At 39.0% G+C, this 24,781-nt stretch overlaps 2 protein-coding genes across 2 annotated transcripts; both read right to left on the bottom strand.

Annotated features, from left to right (window-relative positions):
- Window positions 1–9,298: 9,298 nt before the first annotated feature.
- LOC114262163 (uncharacterized) lies at window positions 9,299–11,702 on the bottom strand. Its single transcript, XM_028202523.2, has 3 exons — window positions 11,409–11,702; window positions 11,055–11,185; window positions 9,299–10,781 (listed from the first exon to the last, which is right to left on the bottom strand). The coding sequence occupies exons 1-3, from the start codon at window positions 11,569–11,571 to the stop codon at window positions 9,429–9,431; spliced, it is 1,647 nt and encodes a 548-aa protein (XP_028058324.2). The 5' UTR covers window positions 11,572–11,702; the 3' UTR covers window positions 9,299–9,428.
- Window positions 11,624–12,266, bottom strand: LOC145798335 (putative cyclin-D6-1). The gene is made up of 3 exons (XM_082885859.1): window positions 12,063–12,266; window positions 11,876–11,965; window positions 11,624–11,788 (listed from the first exon to the last, which is right to left on the bottom strand). Exons 1-3 carry the CDS (start codon window positions 12,216–12,218, stop codon window positions 11,624–11,626), a joined length of 411 nt encoding a protein of 136 aa, XP_082741985.1. The 5' UTR covers window positions 12,219–12,266.
- Between the last annotated feature and the right edge of the window lie 12,515 nt (window positions 12,267–24,781).

Below are 24,781 nucleotides of genomic sequence, written 5' to 3'. Positions count from 1 at the left end.
GTGGGCTCCACGGGCCGAACAGCACAGTCCAAATGGTTGCCTGCGAAGAAGGCAATTATTTCCTTATCTCCAACACTCTGCCCAGAAAAGGTGTCGTACAGCCTATTACATTTTACTTCTCCTATGCATTTATTTATACAATTTTTTATTACACATTTTTTCGTAAAAAGAAAAAAAAGTTAACCCAAACACATCTATCTTTTTTTCCTCAACTTTTTAGTCTAAAAAGATGAATAGTGCACTTATTTAGGACACCCCAAATAACCCCTAATATTATTACTAGTCAAAAATTATTATTCTATAAACAAAAAATATATTTTAAAAGTTTTAAAAAAATATATTATTAAAATGAGGAGCAAATGTGCAAAAAATAAATTTTAAAAAAAAATATGCTTAACACTTGATGAGTAAATATATTCATCAATGAAATGAAGCTTACTAGTAATTATTTCTTAATATATTTATATATTTTTTCCTACCTAAATCTGGGGGATTTGAAGTAAATTGTATACCGGGTTTAAAATGGACTGGCCCGTTTTCGGAAAGGGCTCGGCCTCGCCGACCCAAGACTAACCTAGTTCCTGCTAAAACTGAGCCAGGCCATGTCATTATTGAACCAATAATGTAACTACATATGTATAGATATTAAATCTCACTTTTAATATTTCCCTTTTTCATATTAATTTACTAGTTATCACATTTATATGTATTGATAGCAATATGTTATTGAATGGTAATATTACTAAGTCATTGATGACATGTTATTATTGTTCTAATTTTTTTTTTTTTGAGAAATAAAATTCTTAATATAATAAATCTTACGATAATTTTACAATGATAATTTAAGTAATGATCTAGGTCCAAAATATAATCATTATAATAATCTTATTGCAAAAAATATAATTTTATTTTATAAATGTGACATGAATTAATATGTACATATTTTTTTTTTTTTTTGATAATCAACAAACCAAATAACTTCACATAACATATCATAAACTTAATCAAAAAAGAGAGTAAAAGCAATTTTCAATCAATTTCCACCCAATATCACAAACTTAACCCAAAAAGATAGTAAAAGCAACGCATTTTCAATCAATTTCAACTAGTTTCAGTCATGAGAGTTTTATTAGTTCAATCCTATTTGGTTTTTAACCACAAAGAAGGTGGTAATGGTAGTAAGAATTTGAATACTAGTATATTTTCAGTGACTTGGTCCAAGGTAGTAAACGTCACGTCAACCTGTACTTTTATCGTCTCATTTGCTCTAAGTACTGTCGACTCACTAATCAGCCCCGATCGAAGATGGGGCAGCAGTTACAGAATCCCCCAAACCAGGAGCAAGGAGAAGTTGGCCCAGAAGGCCCACTCTCCGAAAGATCCGGAAGAACAGAAGCGATGGTTACCTTGGGTTCATTCGGGTCGGTCCAGTGAAGCTCGAAATTCATGAAAGGGTCGTCGTCATGACTCGCCGCCGCCTGTTTGTCTACTATCTCAGTTGCCGCCGGCTGTATCTCCACTCCCTCTTCTCCTACTAGCTCTTTGCCTGATCGGTGTGAGATCAACTCCTCATCGGCTATAGCTCCAGGTGGCAGAGCGGCTCGTAGTAGTGCGCTTGACACCTCGACAGTACCCACTCGAGATGCTCCACCAACAGGCACTATATCAATTGGTTCACTGGTTCTTCTAACTCGCGAACTGGATTCTTCACCAGTCCTTTGTCCAGTTGGCGTTTTCAAGGCCACGTCGTCTTTGTACTTGCTCTCCATCGCCTCCATGCATTGCATTAGCTCCTCCTACAACGACATTACCAATTACCAAATCATACATCAAAAACTTTTTAAAATAATTCAAATCAAAGAATTTAAAGTTTAATTTTGTAAAAATATTGAAGAATTAATTATTATAAATAGATAGAAAAATATAAGTCAAGATAAAAAATATGTATTCGTAGGTAGGTTAAAAAAGAATTCTTAAGATGATTTCAAATAATTACTTTTGTATACTTAGTTTAAATCTATCATAATAAAAATATTTAATTCAACCTTAAAATTTAAATAAGTTATCGAATTTAAATTTGGACTATTCTCTTTGAATCATTAATATCAAATCTAAGAATTCAAAATCTCTAAATACAAATGGGACTTTAATTTTTTATTGCCAAATATGACAAAAGGAAAGGAAAATGTTATAAATCCTAAATAAATTACTAATTTTCTACCAAAGTTTTTTCATGGATGTAGGACCCACACAAATTACATGTGTATGAATTCTACATCCATATGATGTGAGAGGTTTGCTATAAAATTTAGTAATTTATTTGGAATTCCTAACATAACTCTAGCAGAAAATAAGTCAAGATACAAACTATCTATTTAGTAGGATCTTAAAAAGAGAATTCTTAGTACAATTTTAAGTAATTATTTTAATTCCATCCTAATATATCTATTTAATTCAATTTTAAAATTCAAATAAACTATCACATTTAAAGTTGAGCTATTTTCTTTGAATAATTAAAATCAAATCAAAGAATTTTAAATATCTAAATACAAATGGAACCTTAATTTTTATCATTACCAGATAATACAAACAACTGCAAGAAAGGAAATTAATGAAATTGATAGCTCTGTTTTCTAATATTGAGATTTAGTACCGCGCTGACAAATTCGGAAGATGAAAGGACTGCTTTGAACTCCTCAAATTGCGCGGGAAACAGCTTTGATGAAGCAGTGAGAATAGCAGAGGCTGCGATTATTGATGGCTTGAACTGAGTAAATCCGATATCTGCGATTTCAAAACAAAAGAGATTAGTTTACCGTACATAATTCAGTTTCAGTATTCTCATATGTACCGTTTGGTTGCAAGGAAAACAGAGGATATTGAAAGAAAATCAAATTTCAAATTCAAGATATCAAATGTGTAAAACCTAAGTTTCTAAGATTTTCTCATAGTTTTCTTTCTTAGCAAGCAAACGGAGCACAGTCAAGACACTTAGAAGGAAGATTAGATTTCTTAGTCGTGATGTTCAAGGATTTGACCGGCTTGAGCTCTGACGATGATCTGATAAACAGGTCGACGATTGAGCTGTTGGTTTGATCGTGGTAGCCTCAGGAGTGGAATGAAGTATCCAACAAAGCATATCGGAGTCAAGGATCGCATACGCCATCGAAGTGAATTGAGTATATGAAGCTCCATTTCCTTAACATGATTCCGATTGAATTGCAAGTTTCTTTCAGTCTGTTTAAAAAATTTAAAACCACAAAGCCATGTGCATGATCAAATTCATTGAAACAATAACACTAACAGATCATCAGAATCAATCAGACAAAGAATATAGCAGTTTCGATTACCAGAAATAGTTCGACATTGAAGGACTTAATTCTCATCTTCCAAGCAATTGTGAGGCAACAGATCACAAGAAGTATTGCGTTTTCTTCTTTATTTGACGAGATAACTTCCTGGATCAACGAGTTCAGTTCACGGCACATAAATATTGCATAATCAATTAAAACTAACAAATCCTGAAGGATCTGTTTGGTTGCCGAGAATATGCAGGAAAAGAAAAGAAAATTTATACTTTTTGAGTACGTCTCTTTTGGCTTCGCTACTTGATACAAATGAAATTCGTAAAAAACGTAAGAGAAGTGATCCATAAGTTTTTGTTATAATGTTATATAATATTTTCCTCCATTTTCTCAGCACACAAACGGAATCGATCTATTATTTTCTCTGCTTAATTTACCGGCAACTTGTGCATTGAAATGAAGCGGTCGAAATAGTTCATAGCAAGATACGGCACAAAGGCATCGAAATCCTCACACTTCGAGTTCTATAAAAAAGCAAGATACAGACTGAATTTCAGAAATCAATACAGGTAACAGAAACGATGAAACGAAAATCATAAATTAATTTTAGGCGTTAGAATTGAAGATCGTTTTTACCTCTTCGATGTAAGACACAGCGTACCGACGGAAACTGATGGTCCTCTCGTTCTGGAAGTAGCCTTCACAGGCCATAAATGACGATTCGATTGTGAAGAGTTTGCGAAATGGCCGAATTTCATCTTCTTGCAGAAGTGGATCGTACGGATTGTACTCCATTCTTCGCCGTCTTCTTTGTTTTGTTTGTTTGCAGTTCAGACTTCAGAGGCTTGCTTTGCGTTGCGTTGTGAGAGAAGGAAATGACTACTAAATGCTATACCATCACCATATTTTAGTGTCACGCTGTCATCAATACATTTTAGAAAATGAGGAGGATTTCCTCCTGTCTAAAATATGAATTGGAGGGTTATTTTTGGGCTTGTGAGGTTGATTATGGGCCCATTTTGATTATCAGTATATTTTGTTGAATATTTTATGTATTTTATTTACAAAAGAAATTAAGTTAATCTAATAAATGTAACATGTCCAATTTATTATATTTTTTACTAAAAAAATGAACAATGATTATGTTTTTAAAAATGAACCATATATTTTTTTGATAACAAAAATAATAAATTGAACAAGTTGTAGTAATGGGATCAGCCTATTTTTTTTTTGGGTATGAAATGTACAAAATATCCGACAAAATAAACTATTCGGATCATTAAAATGGAGCCTGTGATAAGCCCCGCAGGACCAAATAGCTCATTCAGTCCATATTTTGGACGGCAATGAATCCTCCTTTTTTACACTGTGTTTGGTTGAGGGATTTGAGAAAGAATTTAAAAAATAAAAGAAAAAATATAGATGAAATGTAAATAAAATATACCTATATTTTACCTAATTTTACATACATGTTTCCTTTCGTTTTCCAAATCTCCAACCAAATATAGCGTTAGAAAATACTTTACAAACAAATAAATTTTATAATTTTTATGTAGTAATGAGACTTCAATATTTAAAACTTGATTTTTTAGAATAATATAATAAGAGTAATAACATACAAATAAAAAAAAAATATAAATTTTTATATAGAATTATATGAATTAATTGTCAAATTTTCACTTTAAAACAAAATAAATAATGTTGTTACATCATTTTGATATTTTTTCTTTGTGTGTTTTGTATGAATAGAATATTTTAATATTATAGAATCAACTCAACTGTCACGTTTGTGTAGGGGTGCAACTCGGGCGGGCTCAACTCGAGCAACCCGAGTCCAGCCCGAGTTTTTTTAGGGCTTGGGCAACTATATCTTGTAATCTGGACGGGCTTGGGCAAATTTTTGATGCCCGAATTGCAATTCGGGCCGGGCTTGGGCAGAACCAATGGCCAACCTGAGCAACCCGAACCCGAATTGAATTTAATATATTATATAAATTATATAATAAATTATATATAAAATATATATAATTTAATAAATTATATAATATATATAAATTAAGTAAAATAGTTAGTCTTAATTTTTATTTTTTTTTTGGTTAGTCTTCTATTAAGTAAAAGAGTTAATCTTATCTTTTTTTGGTTAGTCTTCTACCATTAGATTAGCATCTTTTATGCCTACCCTTAGATCTACCTACAGGTTTCTGGACTCGGACAATTCGGGCAATTCGGGCTAACCCGAGTTCAAAATACAAAGCTCGGGCCGGGCTTGAGCAGCAATGCTCGGGTTCATGGTCGGGCTTGGGCGGGCTTGGGCACTGCCAAATACAATTCGGGTCGGACTTGGGCAGACCCCCAACCCGACCGAACCCGCCCGAGTTGCACCCCTACGTTTGTGTATAAAAAAAATAATTTTTTATTAATTTGTGTAATAATATCCATAAATTTGATGTAAAATTTTAGATGTTGAATTATGTGTCATTAATGTATCGGTGATGCTACAGAGCCCGAATGCGCGCGGCTCGAATGGCTCAAAAAAAAATTTTCTAATTTTTTTTTTTTTTTTTTCTTTTCAGCAGGGGAAAGGAGGAGGAAGACGAAGAAGGGAAGGAGGGGGAGGGGGAGGGGGAGGATGGAATGGAGGGGGCCTAACAAATGGAGGAGGAGGGGCTGAGGCGAGGCAGACGCGATCGGCGGTGGCCGACGCGATCGGAGCAGGCGACGCGATCGGCGGAGGCGACGCGATCGGCGGAGGCGACGCGATCGGCCGCGATCGGCGCACGGCGCAGGCGACGCGACCTCTCTCTCTCTTTCTCTCCCTCTCCCTCTCCCTCTCTTTCTCTCCCTCTTCCTCTGCACCAGAGGTTGAAAATGGCGGAAAAAAGAAAAAAAAAAAAAAAAAAAAAAAGGAATGCCCAAAACGACGTCGTTTTGGGCATTCGGGCCATTCGGGGCAAGCGGATTCGGGCCCCCAAACATTATCCTTAATGTATTATTATCACATAATGAGTCACAATCGGAATGTTAGTTAATCCAATATAATAATAATGACACATGTATTCAAAATTTGATCCGCAATTTATAATTGTTTTCTTAAAAAGAATCTATAAGCTCCATTCTCTCTTTAGAACCATCTCTATCTAAAACATTTTCTCTCTCTACGCACTTATTCGTGAGTTAGCTGTTTTGGTGGGCCCTTCATGCTGAGCTGGAAGATTTGGCAGTTGCAGAAACATTGCCAAAAGCGCGCGAGAATTCAAATCACAGGATCCAAGTGACCCGACTCTGTGAACTCGGAACATATGCCGTACACTTTGTATGTCTTCGGTCCGACCCATATCAAGATTATGGAGATCCGAATGGGCAACAACTAGGGGTGTTCGCGAATCGAAATTACGTGGTTTGCGGTTCGATTTTGACCTGCCCGCATCTATATAGTTTGGGAAAAAGTCAAACCATAACCGCCCACAGTGCGATTTGCGGTTTGTGGTTTGTGCGGATAGGGTTTGCGGATGTGCGGACGTTTGCGGATAGTTTGCGGTTTGAATTTTTTTTAAAAAAAATTGACATAGATATTGTTTAATTTTAACTTCACACATCTAAAACCTAGCACTGAGACTGCCTATAGATTGAATGGAATTGTCACTTATGTCAACCATCAGTTTAACATCCATGATTTGCACAGTTTATATTTTGTAATATGAGAGCATTGTGTTGATCAAACATAAAAACCAGTTTTTTTTTTTTGGATAAATAAGTTAAAAAAAAGTACTATGAATCATTTAAATCATTAACCAAAGTGCAACTTATGTAAGACTAGAAGTCAATTAAGTAAAACAAATACAGAACATATAATGGAAGTTATAAATTCTTCCAAGTAAATAAACGGCCAGGTTTTTCCAAATACATATATATAGTGCGGGCGGTTGTGGCACCCGCAACCCGCCCGCAAACTGCAAAATTATATTATTTCAAACCACACCCTATCCTATTGTATTTGCAAAACTGCCCATACGTGTGCGGGTAGAGACGGGTAGGACGGGTTATGCGGGTCGGATAACCCTATGCCCAGACCTAACAACAACCACTATATATTCCATTTTGGGTTGAGCTTCTCTTTAAGAACCGGTCTGGATTTGATGTTTTGAGTGTTCGATTGACCTTCTTTATATGTTATTTAAGGAAAAAATTAACTTCCGCTTGAGAAATTCACATGGCTAATTCTGTATTTCGTTTCGATAATTCGAATCGTTTCTTGTATATCATATATAAAAAAATTAAATTAATCTGATAATTAGAACTTTTTCTCATTTTAGAGTGTTTGACTCAAAAAACAAAAAAAAATTAAATGGATGATTTATTTTTAAAAATGTGCTTATCATCTATTTTTCAAAAAATAACTATGATAAAATAAAAAGTTTACGGTTAGCATTTTAAGTATGTTGTATTAGCGTGAATACAAGGATACCTTGTTTAGTAATGTATCGTAGCAGCTCCCTAATTAAGGTGATATCTTCTTTGAATGTGATTGACTTACAAGTGAAATTCATCACATTTGTGTTAATATTTGGATAAATTACATTAAACTTTTTAAAATTTTGATGAAAATACATTAAGTCTCAAAAGTTTGACATAATTACATCTTATCTAAGGTAAATTCATTGCATTTATGTTAATGTTTGAATGAATCACATTTAGGGAGAGGCTTCTCTCTAGTTTGCATCAAACATTATATTTGTGCTAACAACCTATTTTTAAAAATCATACTTACCATTGACACAAATATAACCCGATCAAGTGGATGTTAATATTGAATCAATGTCATTTTTTGCAAAGATGATGTACTCAATGGACTCTACAAATTGAATAATTTGAATAATCGAAATGGGACAACACCCTCAAGTTTGATCGCGAACTGGAGAGAAACTTCTCTATTACATTAACCTCTTTGAGTTTGAAGAAAATACATCAAGCCCCATAAGTTTGACATAGTTACATTGAGCTCATTTAAGATTTTATTTCACATAATATTTTGACCGCCTTTTATCAATAATTCACAAGTCTTGTGAACAAAAAAGGAAAAAAATAATATTAGCATCTATTTAATATTGAAATGTATGTTGAAGATAAAGTTGCTTCTCTGTTAAGTAGTTTAAAGTTTTAGGTGGATTAGTGATTAACAGTATAATATGGTATCCAAACAAATAGATCTTGTGTTCTAATCTTTCCCCTTATCCGATAACTAAAATACTTGCTTGTGAGTTGTTGATTAACAACCTAATAATGTATCCTTTAATGTTATTTACTCTTAGGAACGATTCAAGATGCAGTCCATGGCCATGGGGTTAATTCATAACATGAATTTTTGTGAATTTCTTTTTTGACAATCTAGGCCTTTTCTATTAAAATCATTTGCAGTGCTGTTTAATGTCAAAATTAGGTAGTTTCTTAGCTTTTTTTGATTCTATGGCTTTAGTGAAGGTAAGATCTAAGGAGTTCTTTGCTTGTGGTTTTCGGATTGTCTAAGTTATTGGAAGCTCTTGAACTATGTAGAGTTTTCACTTCTCAGATTTGTTGAAGTTGAGGCATGCCAATTGGGGATGTTTGATCATAGTAGCAGTTTCAGTTTAAGAATTGAAGCAGATTTTCTTGCTGGGTTTGTTCATAATGTTCATATGAAGGCTCTATATATACAGAAATCAGTGATATCATTGTCATTGTTAGATGATCTTGATGGTATTGTGGGATGGAGGAGGAAAACAAATTTGAAGGATTAAAGATAAAATAGAGCATTGCAGGATATCTGTATGAAGAAATGCCTAGTTAAAATAGGAAATGTAATTCTTAACTAGCTATTTTAGCTAAAACTACAATGTCCTCCACCAATCTCCATCTTATGCATCACGTATGCCAATCAACATTGAACTAGCACAAATAAGCATAATCTAAAACAGATTTAGTGATATTAGGCAATGCATACTCAAAATCAAACATCAAAGAGAAACGCAAATGAATGCCTATTTAATCAATTTCAATCCAAATTCCAGTCTCAAACTTCATACTTATGTTTTGCCACTATCATACTAAAAAGTTCAACAAAAATGTACCATGGATGTCTCTCTCTCTCTACAGAACGGAGCAGCACTTGGGTTGACCAGCACCAGGTGCAGAAGCACCAGCAGCCGTGGGTTGAGGTGCAGCAGCAGCAGCAGCCATGGCCTGATGTGCAGCAGCAGCGGTAGCAGGTGTGGGTTGACGTGTGATGGCCCGACGCCCCCTACGATCCCTACTACCCTCAGGTATGGGTATAGGTATAGGTAAAGGTATAGGCTCGGGGAAATTCATGTCCCCCTCAAGCTCAGCAACTGGCCATTTAAGTTCAAAATTCATCACAAACTCCTCTTCTTCGCTACTCTTGTCATCTTCTACCTCTAATCTCTGCCATTCTTCAATTGTGTGTAATCCCTGTACCTTACTTCTTCCTTTATTCCGCTTTCTGTGCCACTTTGCTGCTTTCCTACTCTTCCTCAATTCAAGCTCCTCCGAGTCAGGTCCCTCGTCTACTTTACCCTTCCCTTTGTTCTTAAAATCCTTTGCTTCCTCGACTTTCTTCATTTCTGCAGTTTTCTTTCCTTCCTCAATTTTTATCCCTCTCAAAACTTTCTTCCCTTTGTCTTTAATATCCTTCACTTCCTCACTGTTCTGGGCTTCCTCCATTTTCTGTCCTTCCTCAAATTTTATGCCTCCCACAATGGCTTCCTCAATTTTCCTTGCTTCATCACTTTTCTTGACTGCTTCCTCACTTTTCTTTGCTTCCTCCATTTTTGTCCCTCCCACACTTGCTTCTTCCTCACTTTTCTTGGCTTCGTCTATTTTCCTTCCTTGCGAAAGTATTGTTACTCCTGCTCTCTTCAACTTGGCTTCCTCAATTTTCCTTGCTTCATCTCTTTTCTTGATTGCTTCTTCAATTTTCTTTGCTTCTTCTCTTTTCCTGGCTTCCTCAATTTTCTTTGCTTCCTCTTCTTTCTTGGCTTCCTCAATTTTCCTTTCTTCTTCTATTTTTGCAGCTTTCACCATTTTATGTGCTTCCTTAATTAATAAATCTTCAATAAATCTCTTCGCCGTGCCTGTGTCTTCTTTAACACCCTTCGCTTTGTCTGCTTTCCTGTCTTCCACAATTTTTTTCGCATACTCTACTCTCTTCCCCATGTTCTTATCCTCCTCTTTCTTTTCCTTCTTGGCTTCCTCTTTTTTCCTTGCTTCCTCTTTTTTCTTGGCTTCCACAATTTTCATATCTTCTGCAAATTTTTTCCCTTGTTCCCTAAGTGCCTTGATTTCCTCCATTCTTTTTGCTTCCCTCATTTTACTTGCTTCCTCTTCTTCAATTTTGTTTGCTTCATCAAGTTTTACTGCTTCCTTGAGTCCCTCCATAGCCTGGACCTCAATTCCCATCGCTTCCATGCACAGCAACAAGGCATCCTACAACCACATTACCCAAAAATAAAATTCAATTCAGACACATACAACCGAAAAAAAACATAACTTCATATTTTAATTTCACCAATTGGCTGCAGAGAAACTGATGGAAAATGAATGCAAAGAAAGAAAATTAAAATTAAGAACTATAAATTCTTTACTATATTCTGTAACAAAATACACAAGTTGGAGTTTTTTTTCTTTTCATTTCCTCTGTTTTCTCATCAGCCAAGCACATGGCGAGTGATAGAATTCTGCTGCCGACTATTCTATTACCTTATCAATGTACTGGCAACGGAGGAATGCCTCTGCACGTTGAAGGATTTGCGCTGGAAACGCCTCAAATGAAGCACTGAGAACTGCTGATGCGGCGATTATTGATGGCTTGAACTGTGTGAATTTAATATCTACAATCAAATTACAAAGAAGAACTGATTAGTTGTTGTTTGAAACTCTGTTTAGTTGTCAAGAAAAAGAAAGAAATTGAAAAAGGAAAATGTAAAATGTAAAAATTCTAGTATCATGGTTCTACCGTAATCGAGCCAAAATATATGACTATCTTTGCTTTAATTTATTTTCTTGGTAACCAAACAAATTATAAGTAGAAAATAGTCTTGTAGGTAAATTTACCCCCTTGAACGCTCAAAATGGACTGTGAAATGTCTCGACGAGTGAAGCCTCGAATTGGCTGCGGATGCCTCAGTTTGAAGAAAGGATAGAAGTATACCATGAAGTTTATCGCAGTCAAGGATCGCATTCGCCATTCCAGTGTGGTGAGTATACGAAGCTCCATCACCAAAAACAAGAGCGGATTGACACTGGTCGTAAGTTTGCGTTTAGCCTATTCAACATAAACCTAACATTAGAGACAGAGAGAAAGAGAGAGAGAGAAATTTAGTATTTACCAAGAAATTAGGAACAGAGAAGTCCCTGTTCCTCATCTTCGAAGCAAGTGTAAAACAACAAATTGCAAAGAGCTTTGTGTTCTTGCGAGGATTTCTTTCTAGAGCCTAGACCAAGAATTGAAAATCGATTCAAAATTAATCGAAAAACATATCAAAAATCAAATCAAAAAGATTGAAGTCATAGATTTTAACTGGTAAATGGCTTTTCCTCGACAAGAATCGATCAAGGTAATTCACAGCGAGGTAGGGAACAAATGCATCATAATCGGTACCTTTTGAGAGCTGTAATTCATACCAAGAAATGCATCAACAATCGATGATTTAACAAAAAAGCATATGAATGTAAAGAGAGAGATATATATATATATATATAGAGTACCATTTCGATGAGAGTAAGGACGATGCTTCGGGTAATGGCCTTTTCCGCGTTATCAGAGTAACCTTGAGCAGCCATGAATTCAGATTCGACATTGAAGAACTTCTTGAAAGCTTCATCATTTCGTTGAAGAAATGGGTGCGTTGGATCGTAATCCATTTTTTTTTTTCCAGAGGCTTTGGAGTGAGAGAGATAGAAACTGAAGAGAACTATAGGGGTCTCTCAGGGTTTATTTATATTATTTATATATATGAGTTGTTACGGTTAGGCCGTTAATCATAAAGGAAGTCGGTGATTGGATGATGAAGCTCTTTGCTCTCTAGCTGTTACGTGATGTATGGCGTGGCGTTGGTCAAGCGAGTTGACTCTATTCCATATTTCAAATAACCCGACCCGTACCCGTACCCGATATATGGTTATTCATTAGTTGTTAATAATATCCTTCCTTTTTTCCTATCTGGATGCATTTGGGTGTGTTTTCTTTCTATAAATTGTGATAGCAGAAGTGTCTTGTTATTAGTTAATAGTAAAATTTATAAGGGATATATATATATATATATATATATATATAATAGAAAATCTATTCATAATTTTATATTTGAAAAGTTAAATGATATGGCAATGACAATTTTAAAAGAAAGACTTTTGTCTACTCTATTTATAGTGTAATTTGTCTTCCGTGAGCTCATTTTAGGTCTATCTCGATAATTCAGACTGTCCATTTTATAAGAGTTGTCGTTGAGTATATTATTCATGTAGAAAAAAAAAAAAAAAAGAGTTGATCGGACCATTCAATTTAAAGTGTGTTGTTAACTTTGTTCATTTATTAACAAAACTCTTAAAACAAAATTATTAAAGTGTGATTTTTGATTTCATGCGGGAGTTCGTTTTGGGCAAGTTTTCAAATTTCGTGTTTTGTTTGAAAAAATATTATTATATTCACCGTTGAATGATAAAATCAAAATTCTTCATTATAGAAATATAATAGAGAAAATCATAATTCCATAAATAGTATTAGTCAGCTCAATTGATTTTTTTTTTTTTGACATTAGTTTTAGCCAAATTACCTCATTTGGCGCTATTAAAAAAACTACCATTTTTAGTACTTCAATTATTATAATGATTTAACTTTATCTTATGTCCAATTACAAGTTAATTACTAATTAATAAAATTTTATGAAATATCATATAAAAAAATTCTTTTATTTCATGCATTACTGATCAACTGCTACATTAAAGGAAAGTAGTTTTTAGCTTACATATGAAAAGATCAAAAGGGAGGTCACACATTGCATAAAATCCAATTAGCAAGTAGTTCTCGGGTTGGGTTTCGGGTCGGGGATGATCAGGTCTCCCTCAAGTTGAGCAACTGGCCAGTTGAGTTCAAAATTCATCACAATAATCTCATCCTCCTCTTCTTTGTTGATCTCATCGTCTTCTTCGCTCGCTGCTTTCCTACTCTCCTGTGCTTCTGGCTTCTTCAGTTCAGGTTCCTCATTTTCTTTAACCTTTGATTTGTTCTTAATTTCCTCCCCTTTCTCCGTTTTGTTTGATAGGTCGATTTTCTTTGATTCCTCTTATTTTATTGCTTCCTCAATTTTAGTCAATTCCTTCATTTCAATTCCTTCATTTCCTTAACATCTTCAAGGACCTCAATTCCAATCGCTTCCATGCACAGCAACAAGGCATCCTTTTTTTTTTTGAACTAGGAAAATAGATAAACAAAGACAAACAAGCAGAAAGCAACAAAACTCAATGCTCTTGCAGCAGCAAAGCTAGAGCATAAAGTGGATTTGGAACCCAATCAAGTGGAAGTACTCCGTGAAGAGAAGCTTGGGCCACCCAATGAGCTGCTTGATTTGCTGTTCGAGGCTTCCAACTGAAGGCCAAATTTCCATGCGCAGCCAAGCTCTTGATGTCACCGATTATCACATTACAATTCCAAGGCGGATCAGTTTCAGAAACACACAAGAAGATTACAATCTTGTTATCCCCTTCGATCTCCACCATATTCAGGTTGCGGGCTTGTGCCAATTGACAAGCACACTTGCAAGCTAAAGCTTCTCCTTGAAGGGAAGATGAAACTCTCCAAGATTGAGTAAGACCATCTATCAATCTACCTCCTGAATCTCTCAACAGAATAGCAACAGAAGCTTCTGAAGAGCCTTTTTTAATTGCCACATCATAGTTGATCTTGTAAGTCCCCGGATTTGGGGCTTGCCAAATTATATTTCTCTGCAAAGAGCCCCCCTCATTTTGAATTGGCATATCATCTCTACAAGCTGCCTTATCGAACTCCAATTTTGCCGTTCGAGCTCTAAACAAAGTCGAGAAGGGCGCTATCTCAATATGTTTGAAAACAAAATTGTTTCGGTCTTTCCAAATAAACCACCCGATCCAAACAATTAGACTGAAAAAACTGTTCCACTCCTTTGATGACTCAAAATTGTCCAACAAATCACTCGACCATTTGAGGACCGAGAGGTTTGGACCACCTTCAATATTAAATTTTAGGTCACTGCCAAACCGGACAGCTCTAACCCATTCACAACCGAATAAAAGATGTTCAATTGTCTCAGGGTATTTTTGACAGATTAGGCAAAGCCAAGTCCCCGCATATTTCCTGCGAAAAAGATTCTCCTTTGTTGTGAGCACATTCTTGCACACACGCCACCAAAAGTGTCTTAGCTTTGGAGGGATTTTGAGGGCCCAAATCAATTTCCACAACTTTCTTGAAGGGTGAAAAGAAGACTGAGGAGGTTGAGAGAGCTTACTGTAGACGTCCCCGAACGCCCCGGGAGGAACGAGCTCCCGTTCTGTTCATATTGGGGTCACTACAGCTCAGGACTCTCAAATTTGTCACGGTTCTAAGTCTGAACCAAAGAGTCCAAATTCGGCAAATCGTTTTGAGAAAAACAGATTTTTTGAAAGAAGTGCCAAACATGGACTGCTTTGCCAGATACAGAGTCGCCACCTAAATGTTTTTTTTTTAATGGGAAATTTAGGAAACCCTGACTCGGTGCCAAAGGCCACGTGTCCGTCATCACCAAAGTTGCCTCGGCTCGGGAACTTGGGTACCATTGGGGAAGGTCACTTCGTGAGCACCCCCGCTCGCCCGATCAAAGATCGGCCTCTACTAACCATGATATCAATTTTTGAAAACTTTGTGTGTCCTTATTCCGGTTATTAGCCTAGGTTACTATGTGATGCACACAGCATATAAGTATAGACTGGGTCGCCCGAATTGAAACAAAACATTTCATGTTTGTTTTTGAAAGATGGTTTGCTACTCGCAAGTAGGCTTAAAATACAGATTTTGCCACCCTTGGGTGGGCTTAGAAAAGATGGTTTTGCCACTATCTAGTGGGCTTAAAACTCACAGTCAATGATTTGTTCCAATTTAAACAACCCAACCTTCACCCACAGGCATTCAGGCAGTTATATCACACAAGCAAATAGCCTCATGGTAAGCATGCTATTATGGCATTCACTCACACGCATGCAAGGATGCTAAAGCATAAAGCTCACCGGGTACTCCAAGCCAAAAAAGAGACTACATTAGAAATCATGCATGACCCTAAGTATACAGAAATGCCTAATGCAACACATGCAAAAATGCAAACTATAGCAAGCTCGGCTATTCTAAGATGGCATATGAAATGCTACAACTATCATGTATTCAATTTGGAATTGAAAGTACAATGCAGTTAGTATGATGCGCCGAGCCCGGTGCATGCAATACAGATGAATGATGCAAACATGCTGTCATACTGTATGCTAATTGAAATATGCCCTAATCTAACCATCATAAGCAGATAAATAAAAGGGAAGAAAGACGTGGGGTTGGAAGACATACATCACACTCACGCACACTTATTACAATTATGCCCTCGCGCAGAGGGTCCGAATAAATAATACAGTCCCAAATAAAAGAATATTACAGTCCAAATATTACAGTCCGAATAATATACAAATTCCTAATTAATTAACAAATTAACTAAGAAAACTGTAAAACTGGCATGCAAGCCAGGGACTGCCTTGCTTCTGATGGATGATGTACATTTGGGCTGCCTTGCGCGGAAATCACCGGGATGCCCCAATCAGCCTCTGTTTAGCAGTTATTCTTGGAAAGCGTGCCAAACTCCGGAAGTTGCTGATTCTTCATTTTGCTGCAACAGATAGCAGGAAAGGGGCATAGCAATGTATTTTCACAGATATATGCATGCCTCGATCCTCGTGCCACCAATCACGCATATCGATGCATGATGGCAGAGGAGTCGAATTGCACAATTTAATATGTGATGAATGCACATGAAAACACAACAAGACCTAACTCCATCATGGATGATCCGGAGTGTCGGTGACTGGGGAATTGAGATACGTTCCGTTACTCGGAGTACGGAACATACCTCGTTTCCCGTGCCCGGGCTAACTCCTATCCCGAACACGATGCAATATGCATGATATGCATGAATGCAACTAAGATGCAGCCTAGCATGCACAATGCTATGAAAATGAGATATCTCGAAATGCGTGCACACGGGCACGCAAACCGAGAAAAATGACTGAATGCGATCTAAGATACAACCTAGTATGCACTATGCTGTAAAAATGAGATGCCTCGAAATGCGTGCACACCGGCACGCAAACCGAGAAAATGACATACGCAATGCAAATGACATGGAAATATGATATGGGCTTACACTAACATGAGAGAGCCTCAGCCACACTCACATAAGAGGCCGATGGATGAAAATGAAGTGCCTCGAAACGCGTGCACACGGGCACGCAAATCGAGGCAATGGCATATGCAATGCAATAATGGGCTTACACCAATATGAGAGAGCCTCAGCCACACTCATATAAGAGGCCGGATGATGAAAAAGAAGTGCCTCGAAATGCGTGCACACGGGCACACAAACCGAGGCAATGGAATATGCAATGCAATATGGCAAAAATGGCATATAGAATGCAACATGGACTTATACTAACATGAGAGAGTCTCAGCTGCACTCACATAAGAGGCCGATAGATGAAAATGAAGTGCCTCGAAATGCGTGCACACGAGGCAATGGCATATGCAATGCAATATGACTAAAATGGCATATAGAATGCAACATGGACTTATACTAACATGAGAGAGCCTCAGCCGCACTCACATAAGAGGCCGATAGATGAAAATGAAGTGCCTCAAAATGCGTGCACACGGGCACGCAAACCGAGGCAATGGCATATGCAATGCAATATGACTAAAATGGCATATAGAATGCAACATGGACTTATACTAACATGAGAGAACCTCAGCCGCACTCACATAAGAGGCCGATGGATGAAAATGAAGTGCCTCGAAATGCGTGCACACGGGCACGCAAACCGAGGCAATGGCATATGCAATGCAATATGACTAAAATGGCATATAGAATGCAACATGGACTTATACTAACATGAGAGAGCCTCAGCCGCACTCACATAAGAGGCCGATGGATGAAAATGAAGTGCCTCGAAATGCGTGCACATGGGCACGCAAACCGAGGCAATGGCATATGCAATGCAATATGACTAAAATGGCATGCAAACATGTTAATGGATTTCAGCAATGAAAAGTGGGGGAAAACAGTCCCGAAATGAGGCGAAAACACACCCGATGCGTGGAATCTCTCCCGAAATGCAAAATTAGGCACATAGAATGAACTACAGCTATACAAAGCATGCATAATTCGTACATGGAATGAAAAGACAGAAGCAAGGCAGCCCCAAGATAAGCATTTTACCAGTACAAATCATGGCTAAACAGCAAGCAAGGATAGGGCAACAATGGCATGCAAAAATGGCCCTAAACATGAGATTATGAAGCAACTCATAGCTGCTAACTCCAAATAGGTTAGGGCCCTTCAACAAAGTTGAAGAGGGGCCCAAAATATGATGTTTCCCAGAACTGTAAAAACCCCAAAAACAAACACAGGTATGGCTGCACTCCCATGCAAGAAAAAGGGCCAAAAGGTGGCCAAAGAGGCAAGTGGTATATGCAAAGCCCAAACTGAAAAATTCCCTTCTAGAACATTGAAGAGGGACCAAAAATATGACTATTTACAGAACTGTAAAAACTCCAAAACAGTATACAAACATGCTAGAAATGCAATGCAAAATGAGGCTCAAAAGAGGCTATAACACAAAGTATACAAAATATTCCACAAACGGCCAAAGACCCTTAATGAAACATGTCAAGAAGGTCAAAATAAGACTATTTCTAGGCCTGTAAAAAGACCAAAAACAGAAGCATGATAGGCTGCCAAAGCATGCAAGAAAATGGCATTCAAGGAGGATATTGAAGCAAGTGCAATATGGAGGGCTCAAACCGGGTTGAGCCCTTAATGAAACAAGAAAATGAGCTCAAAAAAATGACCTTTTCAGTTTTTGTTGGAGCTCAAATCAATAAGCATGTATGGCTTACAAAAGGTGCAAGAAATGGACCAAAAAGGGGGAAATGCTACTCACCCTTGAAGACCAATGCTTTTGTTGCTTCTTGGACCAACTTTGATGACTTTAAGCTGCTGGAATTCCTCCCCTTGCTGCTGGAATGGAGGGGTGGTGGTAGAGCTTGAAGATGATGAAGAAATGGAGCCCAAAACTTGAAGGAAATGGGGTGATATGTATGTATATGCTCCAACCAATCCTTCTAACCCTCTTGCTTGAGTTGGAAGGCCAGCAATCTATGCAAGAGAGGGAGAGAAAACCTTAGGCCAAAGTGGAGGGAATTGAGGCTCTTGTTCCCCCACAAAATATCCCCCGGATATAGATATTTTCTGGGGAAAACAGCTGTACAGCTGTAAAGTACACACAGTGAGGAAGCAGGCCGGCCAGGTATTTTTGTTGCAGGTGGCCGGCCGGCCACCACCCCTAGCCGGCCGGCTAGGGGTCAAAAAGGCCAAGTGACTTTAGTGGCCGGCCACCACATATTGGTGGCCTCCCAGGTCCCCTCTTCACAATCCTGTGGTTCGAATTTGGAAACTCTAAAACAGGAGAGAGAACAAGCCATTTTGAGGAGGGGTTCAAAAGGTTCAAATAGAATTAATGGCCGGCCATGAACTTTTAGGTTCCTCCCATGTGTGTACAACACAAATATGTGGTTCAAAGTTCAAGAAAGTGGCCCAAGGGTGTTCAACATTGGCTCGGAAAGAGGGGTTCAAAAGGGTCAAGAAACATTAGTGGCCAGCCATGAACTTTTAGGGTCCTCCCATGTGTGTACATCACAAATATGTGGTTTGGGTTTGAAGAAAATGGCTCCAAGGTGTTCAACATTGGCCCGGAAGTGCGAAAAACGGGTGTCGGAGGGCGGAAATGGAACGTAACTGGTTGCCAAGATAATTGCTGGCCTCCCACCCTTCTACGGCCTTCGTGGTGATAAAACAGAGGTACCTGCCAAAAATGAACAAAAACCGATGCAAAACGAATGCTCGGGGGCCAAAACACGCAGTTCGGGGTCCCGAAAATGGGCTGTTAAGCACTGAAAGTGGCATTCGGCCACGAAGTGGGTTTCTCAGACCCCAGTGTCCCTCAGAAGGGAGTAAATAGGAGGCATGCCAAAAATTGGAGTGATAGGAGATGGTTAAGCGGTCCCGAACCGAGGCACACGGCCTGACGGCTCCGAAAATCGGGAACCGGACTCCGAAATGGGCAAAATGGCCCGCGGCCACAAAATGTAGCCCACGGCCACTAAGAGATGGTCTACAGGACCTCTCCCTCCCCTCAGGAAAAGAAACAGAGAAAACCGAGTCTGGTTCGCAAACCGAGGCAAGGCACAGAAGAGGGTTCGGAAGTCCGGAGGCAGGGCTCGCAGCCAGGACTCTGCAACTTCTGAACGAGCACGATATGCAAAATCACCGAGTGCTCAACTGGTGACGTCTGAGTCTTAAGGTCGGTCAAAAATGGGGTGTCTACACTTACTACACGCCTCTGGCCTTGCCACATTATAACCCGACTTCACCAAATATTTGTCGTTCAGTTCAAAATGCCAAATAAGAGAATTTGCTTTTGCTTCTAAGGTGATAGGAATGGAGCTTATGGCCTCAATTTCTGCTTCAGAAATACAACACCGAAGAGAGCTTTCCTTCCATCTCTTGGATAGGGGATCTATAGCATCCAATACCTTCTGAATATCAGTGCTTTCAGGTTTTGGGGAGGTCACTTTAAAACCTGGAATTGAAGGAATCCATCTGTCTTCCCAAAATTGGACATCAAAACCACTATTCACTTGCCAACGAACACCTTGCTGTAGAATGTTCCGACCTTGAAGAATACTTTCCCAAGCCCATGACACCCGACGACCTTTTGTAGCTTGCATAAAATTTGAGTGGGGGAAATAGATGCCGTTCAAAATTCGCGCACAAAATCAGTGAGGATATTTCATCAAGCGCCACCATTGCCGAGCCAAAAGAGCCAGATTAAAAGTATTGAGATCTCGGAAACCCAGCCCACCATCTAGTTTTGACATACCCATGATTCCCTAGCCAATCCAATGGACCCCTTTTCCCTCTGGATCTCCCCCCCACCAGAAATTGCTGACGTAGGAATTTAATTTAGCACAAAACTTCTTTGGAAAGGCAAAACAAGCCATTGCATAAGCAGGGATAGCTTGGACCACAATTTTTGCTTCCAACAATGCAATTTAGAGAAAACCTTTTCAAGGATATACTCAAAAGCTTCCGCTTTTGATCGCCCCCAAAAGGAAGGCAAACCAAGATATCTTGCATCAGGTTGAGACCTTTTGAGACTTGAAAGGTTACAAATTGAACTACAAATGGCTGGAGGAGTATTAGAAGAGAATTGCATACTTGACTTATCGAAATTAACCACTTGTCCCGATGCTTCGCAATAAATCCGAATAAGATTCAGCACATGCTAACATTCTGAGGTCTCCGCTTTTAGAAAAATGAGAATATCATCGGCAAAAAATAAGTGGGAGAGAGTGGGGCAATGTCGTGTGATCTTCAAGCCGGTAATCTGTTGGGCCCAGAGACTGCGAGAAATGAGATTGGAGAACACATCCGCAACCAAAATAAATAAATAAGGGGACAGGGGGTCCCCTTGTCGTAGCCCACGTGTTGGAATGAAGGAGGCTCTTTTTTCACCATTTACAACAATAGAGAAAGTTACCGTAGTCACACATTCCATAATCCATTGGATCCAAGTAGGATGGAAACCCAATTTCTGTAAAACTTCATATAAAAAGTCCCACTCGATGCGGTCATAGGCTTTGTTGAAATCGAGTTTGATTGCCATATTTCCCAACTTTCCACTCTTCTTAAGCTTCAAAGAATGAAAGGCCTCATGAGCCACAAGGATATTATCTTGAATCAAGCGCCCGGGAACAAAGACAGATTGATTTGGAGAGATGAGGTCCTTAAGAATATTCTTCAATCGATTTGCAAGAATCTTGGTCATGATTTTTATACTGAAATTACAAAGACTAATGGGCCGAAATTGCGTGATATTGACTGGGTGGGCCACTTTTGGGATTAGAACCAGATTTGTCTGGTTTAATTCTTTTAGCAAATGACCTCCCAGGAAAAAGCTCTTCACGGCTAAACAAACATGCTCACCAACTTCCTGCCAATAAGTTTGGTAGAAAAAACCTGGAAATCCATCAGGCCCAGGAGCTTTGAGTGCACCCAATTGAAACACTGCTGTTCGAATTTCGGCATCACACACCGGAGCTATCAAAACACGGTTCATATCTGCTGTGACTAACGGCTCAACCACTAATAAAGCTTCCCCCATGTTCCGATTCCCAACACTGGTAAAGAGGTGTGTGAAGTAATCCTGCATATGATGATCAATCTCCATATCATTATTTAACCAAGACCCATCCTCGGATTGAAGCTGAAGAATTTGATTTCTTTGCCTCCGTTGAATCATGGACGCGTGGAAAAAACTGGAGTTCTTATCCCCATAATTTAGCCATCGAACATGCGACCGTTGATGTAAATACATTTCTTCCCAAGCTAGCAACAGTTCCAAATCAGATTTAATTATACTCTGAATATTCAAAATATCATTGGAAACAGGTAGGATTTGAAGAGCAGCCAACTCCGACTAGAGACGGGTGATCTGAATTTTATTATTCCCAAAATGTTCCTTGCTCCAAACTCTGAGCCCATCCCGACAAGCTTGAGGTTTTTTGACTAATTGAAACATAGGAGAACCACCCTGGCTGACGCCCCATTTCAGATTTATCACATCCACACAGGAGGGACTGGTGGACCACATTGATTCAAATTTAAACATCCTGGGGATTTTCTTTAGAGGAACACAACAATTTAGAACCAAAGGACAATGATCAGATCCGAATTGAATTTCATGAAAGACTTGAGCATATGGAAATAAGGCCCTCCAATCAACAGTAGCAACTGCCCTATCCAGACGTTCCCGGACATTACCTTCCCCTCTTTGATTATTTGTCCAAGTAAAGGGTGCCCCTTTGAACTCCAAATCCATTAAGGCACAGTCAGACAGTAATTTTGAAAAAAACTGAAGCTAACTCATGCGACATTCAGCCCCACCCTCTTTTTCTTCTATCAGCCTAATTTCGTTGAAATCGCCGATACAAACCCAAGGATACTCATTTTGTCCTGCTATGCACTGAAATTGTTCCCAAAAAACCCGACGGTGAGCACGGTTAGGAGGAGCATACAGAAAAGTAGCAGCCCAACTAGTAGAAAATGTGGACGAAGAAATGATTGCCTTGATCATATGACTCGATTTGAATCTTACATCCAGTTGCAAGTCTGCCATCCACTATAGAGATAATCCCCCTGAAAGGCCCTCTGGTTCTACATAAAACTTGTGGGTAAACTGAAGTCGTCTGCGTATCCGATTCAAGAATACCGATTTATTTTTCGTCTCCATGAGGAACACCACTTTGGGACGATGGGTTGCAACCAACCCTCTGAGGATCTGAACTATCAGAGGTCGCCCCAACCCCTGACAGTTCTAGCTTATAATCAGCATGGCGAAAGTGGCTGTTTGGGGCTAGCCACCAAAGCCCATTCAACTTCTGTATTAACAGTTTCAGATGGATACGTGCTAGGTACTTGTGTGCAAATATCATCAATCTCCAAAGCAGAAAATCCCAGCACAGACCTTCCCTCTGTCCCATCCAGAAATGTAGGATCTATAACTACTGTAACATCAAATAAGTCACTAACCTCAACTGGTTTTCCCTTGCCTTCTCCCTTTTTACCTCTACCTCTGCTAGTGGAATTACGAGTTGTATGGGATTTGCGAGGTGGTGTCATAGTGGAGGTCGCAGCGTTACCTGGTGTGTTTTGAATCTTAGTCCCTTTGAGCAATTTAGTCTATCTACCTAAAACAACATCCTGATAGGCCTTGCGTTTCAAAGACAGATTGTTAAAAACAGTGGACATGCACTCATCCAAAACTAAATTCTTAAGGTCCAAGCGAGGTGGGCTAGAGAAGGGGCTTAACTCTTTAATACCAAGTGGGCTAGGAACGTGAGAAGCTAACTTTGGCCCAAGGGCTGAGTTCACTGAATTTTCTTGCGGCTCAGTTATGAAATAGTGGGGCCCAGCAGAAGCCTGGGGGCCAAGTGAATTAACCTCCCCCTCCCCAACCGTCGTACTCCCAATTCCTGGCCCTAAAACCAAAGCCTTAAGAGGACCCAGCTCAACAAACTGACTACAACTTGGAGAGAGAGGAAGAATATCCTCCTTATCCTTTGTGGCCTTCAATACCCCCACGATCGCCGCTACACCCTTAGGGGCATGTTCTGCCAACTGTTCAGTCGTACCTTGTGCTGAAATGTTTGTTGTTTTCCCAACATTTTTCACCCGCCCTATCTCACACACCGCCATAGTTGCCGTCTGTAGAGGGAGCTCTTTGGAACGATTTAGCAACGGCTGGATTCTGGCCTCCATATTATCGACTTGTTTACGGTAATGTTCCGCTGGCAGCCCTGTGCTCCGAGCTATTCCAGTGCGCAACTCTGAGCCATAGCCAGATGTAGATCCTACCTCTTTGGTTACAAATTTGCACACTCGTCTGTCATGGCCTATTCGCCCACAGTCAAAACAATAGTTTGATAATTTCTCAAACATAAAATTTATCCAAGTCTCAGGAGTATTTGCTTGGTCAGGGTAGTCGTGGTGTAGCCGAAACCCTCGGGGAAGAGGCTGGGTAACATCGATTTCCACCCTGACGCGAAGAAAACTTCTGTACAATAGCAGACCCTCACAATGAGCTTCAACTCTGAGAAGTCGACCAATCCTTCTCCCAATAATCTCACCATTAGTTTTTGTCATTTTCTCCAGCGGAAGGCTATGAATCTGAACCCAGAAAGGGCTCCATTTGAATTCCATATCTGTCGCCGGTGTGCCCTTCTACAGGGGCTGTAAAATCATTAGGTTTCCCATAATGGACCATGGTGCCTCTTGTAAAACCCATCTACGGTCCTCAACATCATCAAAATGGAACAGGAATAAGTTGTCGTTCCATGGTGAAACCGAAAAAGGGGCTCTCGCCTTCCAAGCACCATGAATGATGGTTAAGACAGCTTGCTTGTTGAGTTGCTTAGGAGCTAGGATCTTTCCGATTAAACACCGATGAGACACTGCTTCACTGATTTCATCACTATCTGCAAGAGAAATCGAATCCAAACCGTGGTGGTTTTGTGACATTCCGTCCATCCCCGAGCACCCAGAGCAGAA

Source organism: Camellia sinensis, chromosome 8, assembly GCF_055761805.1.
Source record: "Camellia sinensis isolate YWXY chromosome 8, ASM5576180v1, whole genome shotgun sequence".
Classification (NCBI taxonomy): Eukaryota; Viridiplantae; Streptophyta; class Magnoliopsida; order Ericales; family Theaceae; genus Camellia; species Camellia sinensis.
Note: the sequence above shows the minus strand (reverse complement) of the source record. Positions and strands in the feature narration are given on the sequence as shown.

Bases quoted from the DNA above. Each gene is read 5' to 3' on its own strand.
- LOC145798335 (XM_082885859.1), bottom strand. From the start codon at position 12,218: ATGGATTACGATCCAACGCACCCATTTCTTCAACGAAATGATGAAGCT. The intron at 11,966-12,062 runs GTACTCTATATA...TATGAATTACAG, and splicing joins TCCTTACTCTCATCGAAATG to CTCTCAAAAGGTACCGATTA. The intron at 11,789-11,875 runs GTTAAAATCTAT...TTCTTGGTCTAG, and splicing joins CGAGGAAAAGCCATTTACCA to GCTCTAGAAAGAAATCCTCG.
- LOC114262163 (XM_028202523.2), bottom strand. From the start codon at position 11,571: ATGGAGCTTCGTATACTCACCACACTGGAATGGCGAATGCGATCCTTG. The intron at 11,186-11,408 runs GTAAATTTACCT...ATTTGATTGTAG, and splicing joins CATTTTGAGCGTTCAAGGGG to ATATTAAATTCACACAGTTC. The intron at 10,782-11,054 runs GTAATAGAATAG...ATGTGGTTGTAG, and splicing joins GTTGCCAGTACATTGATAAG to GATGCCTTGTTGCTGTGCAT.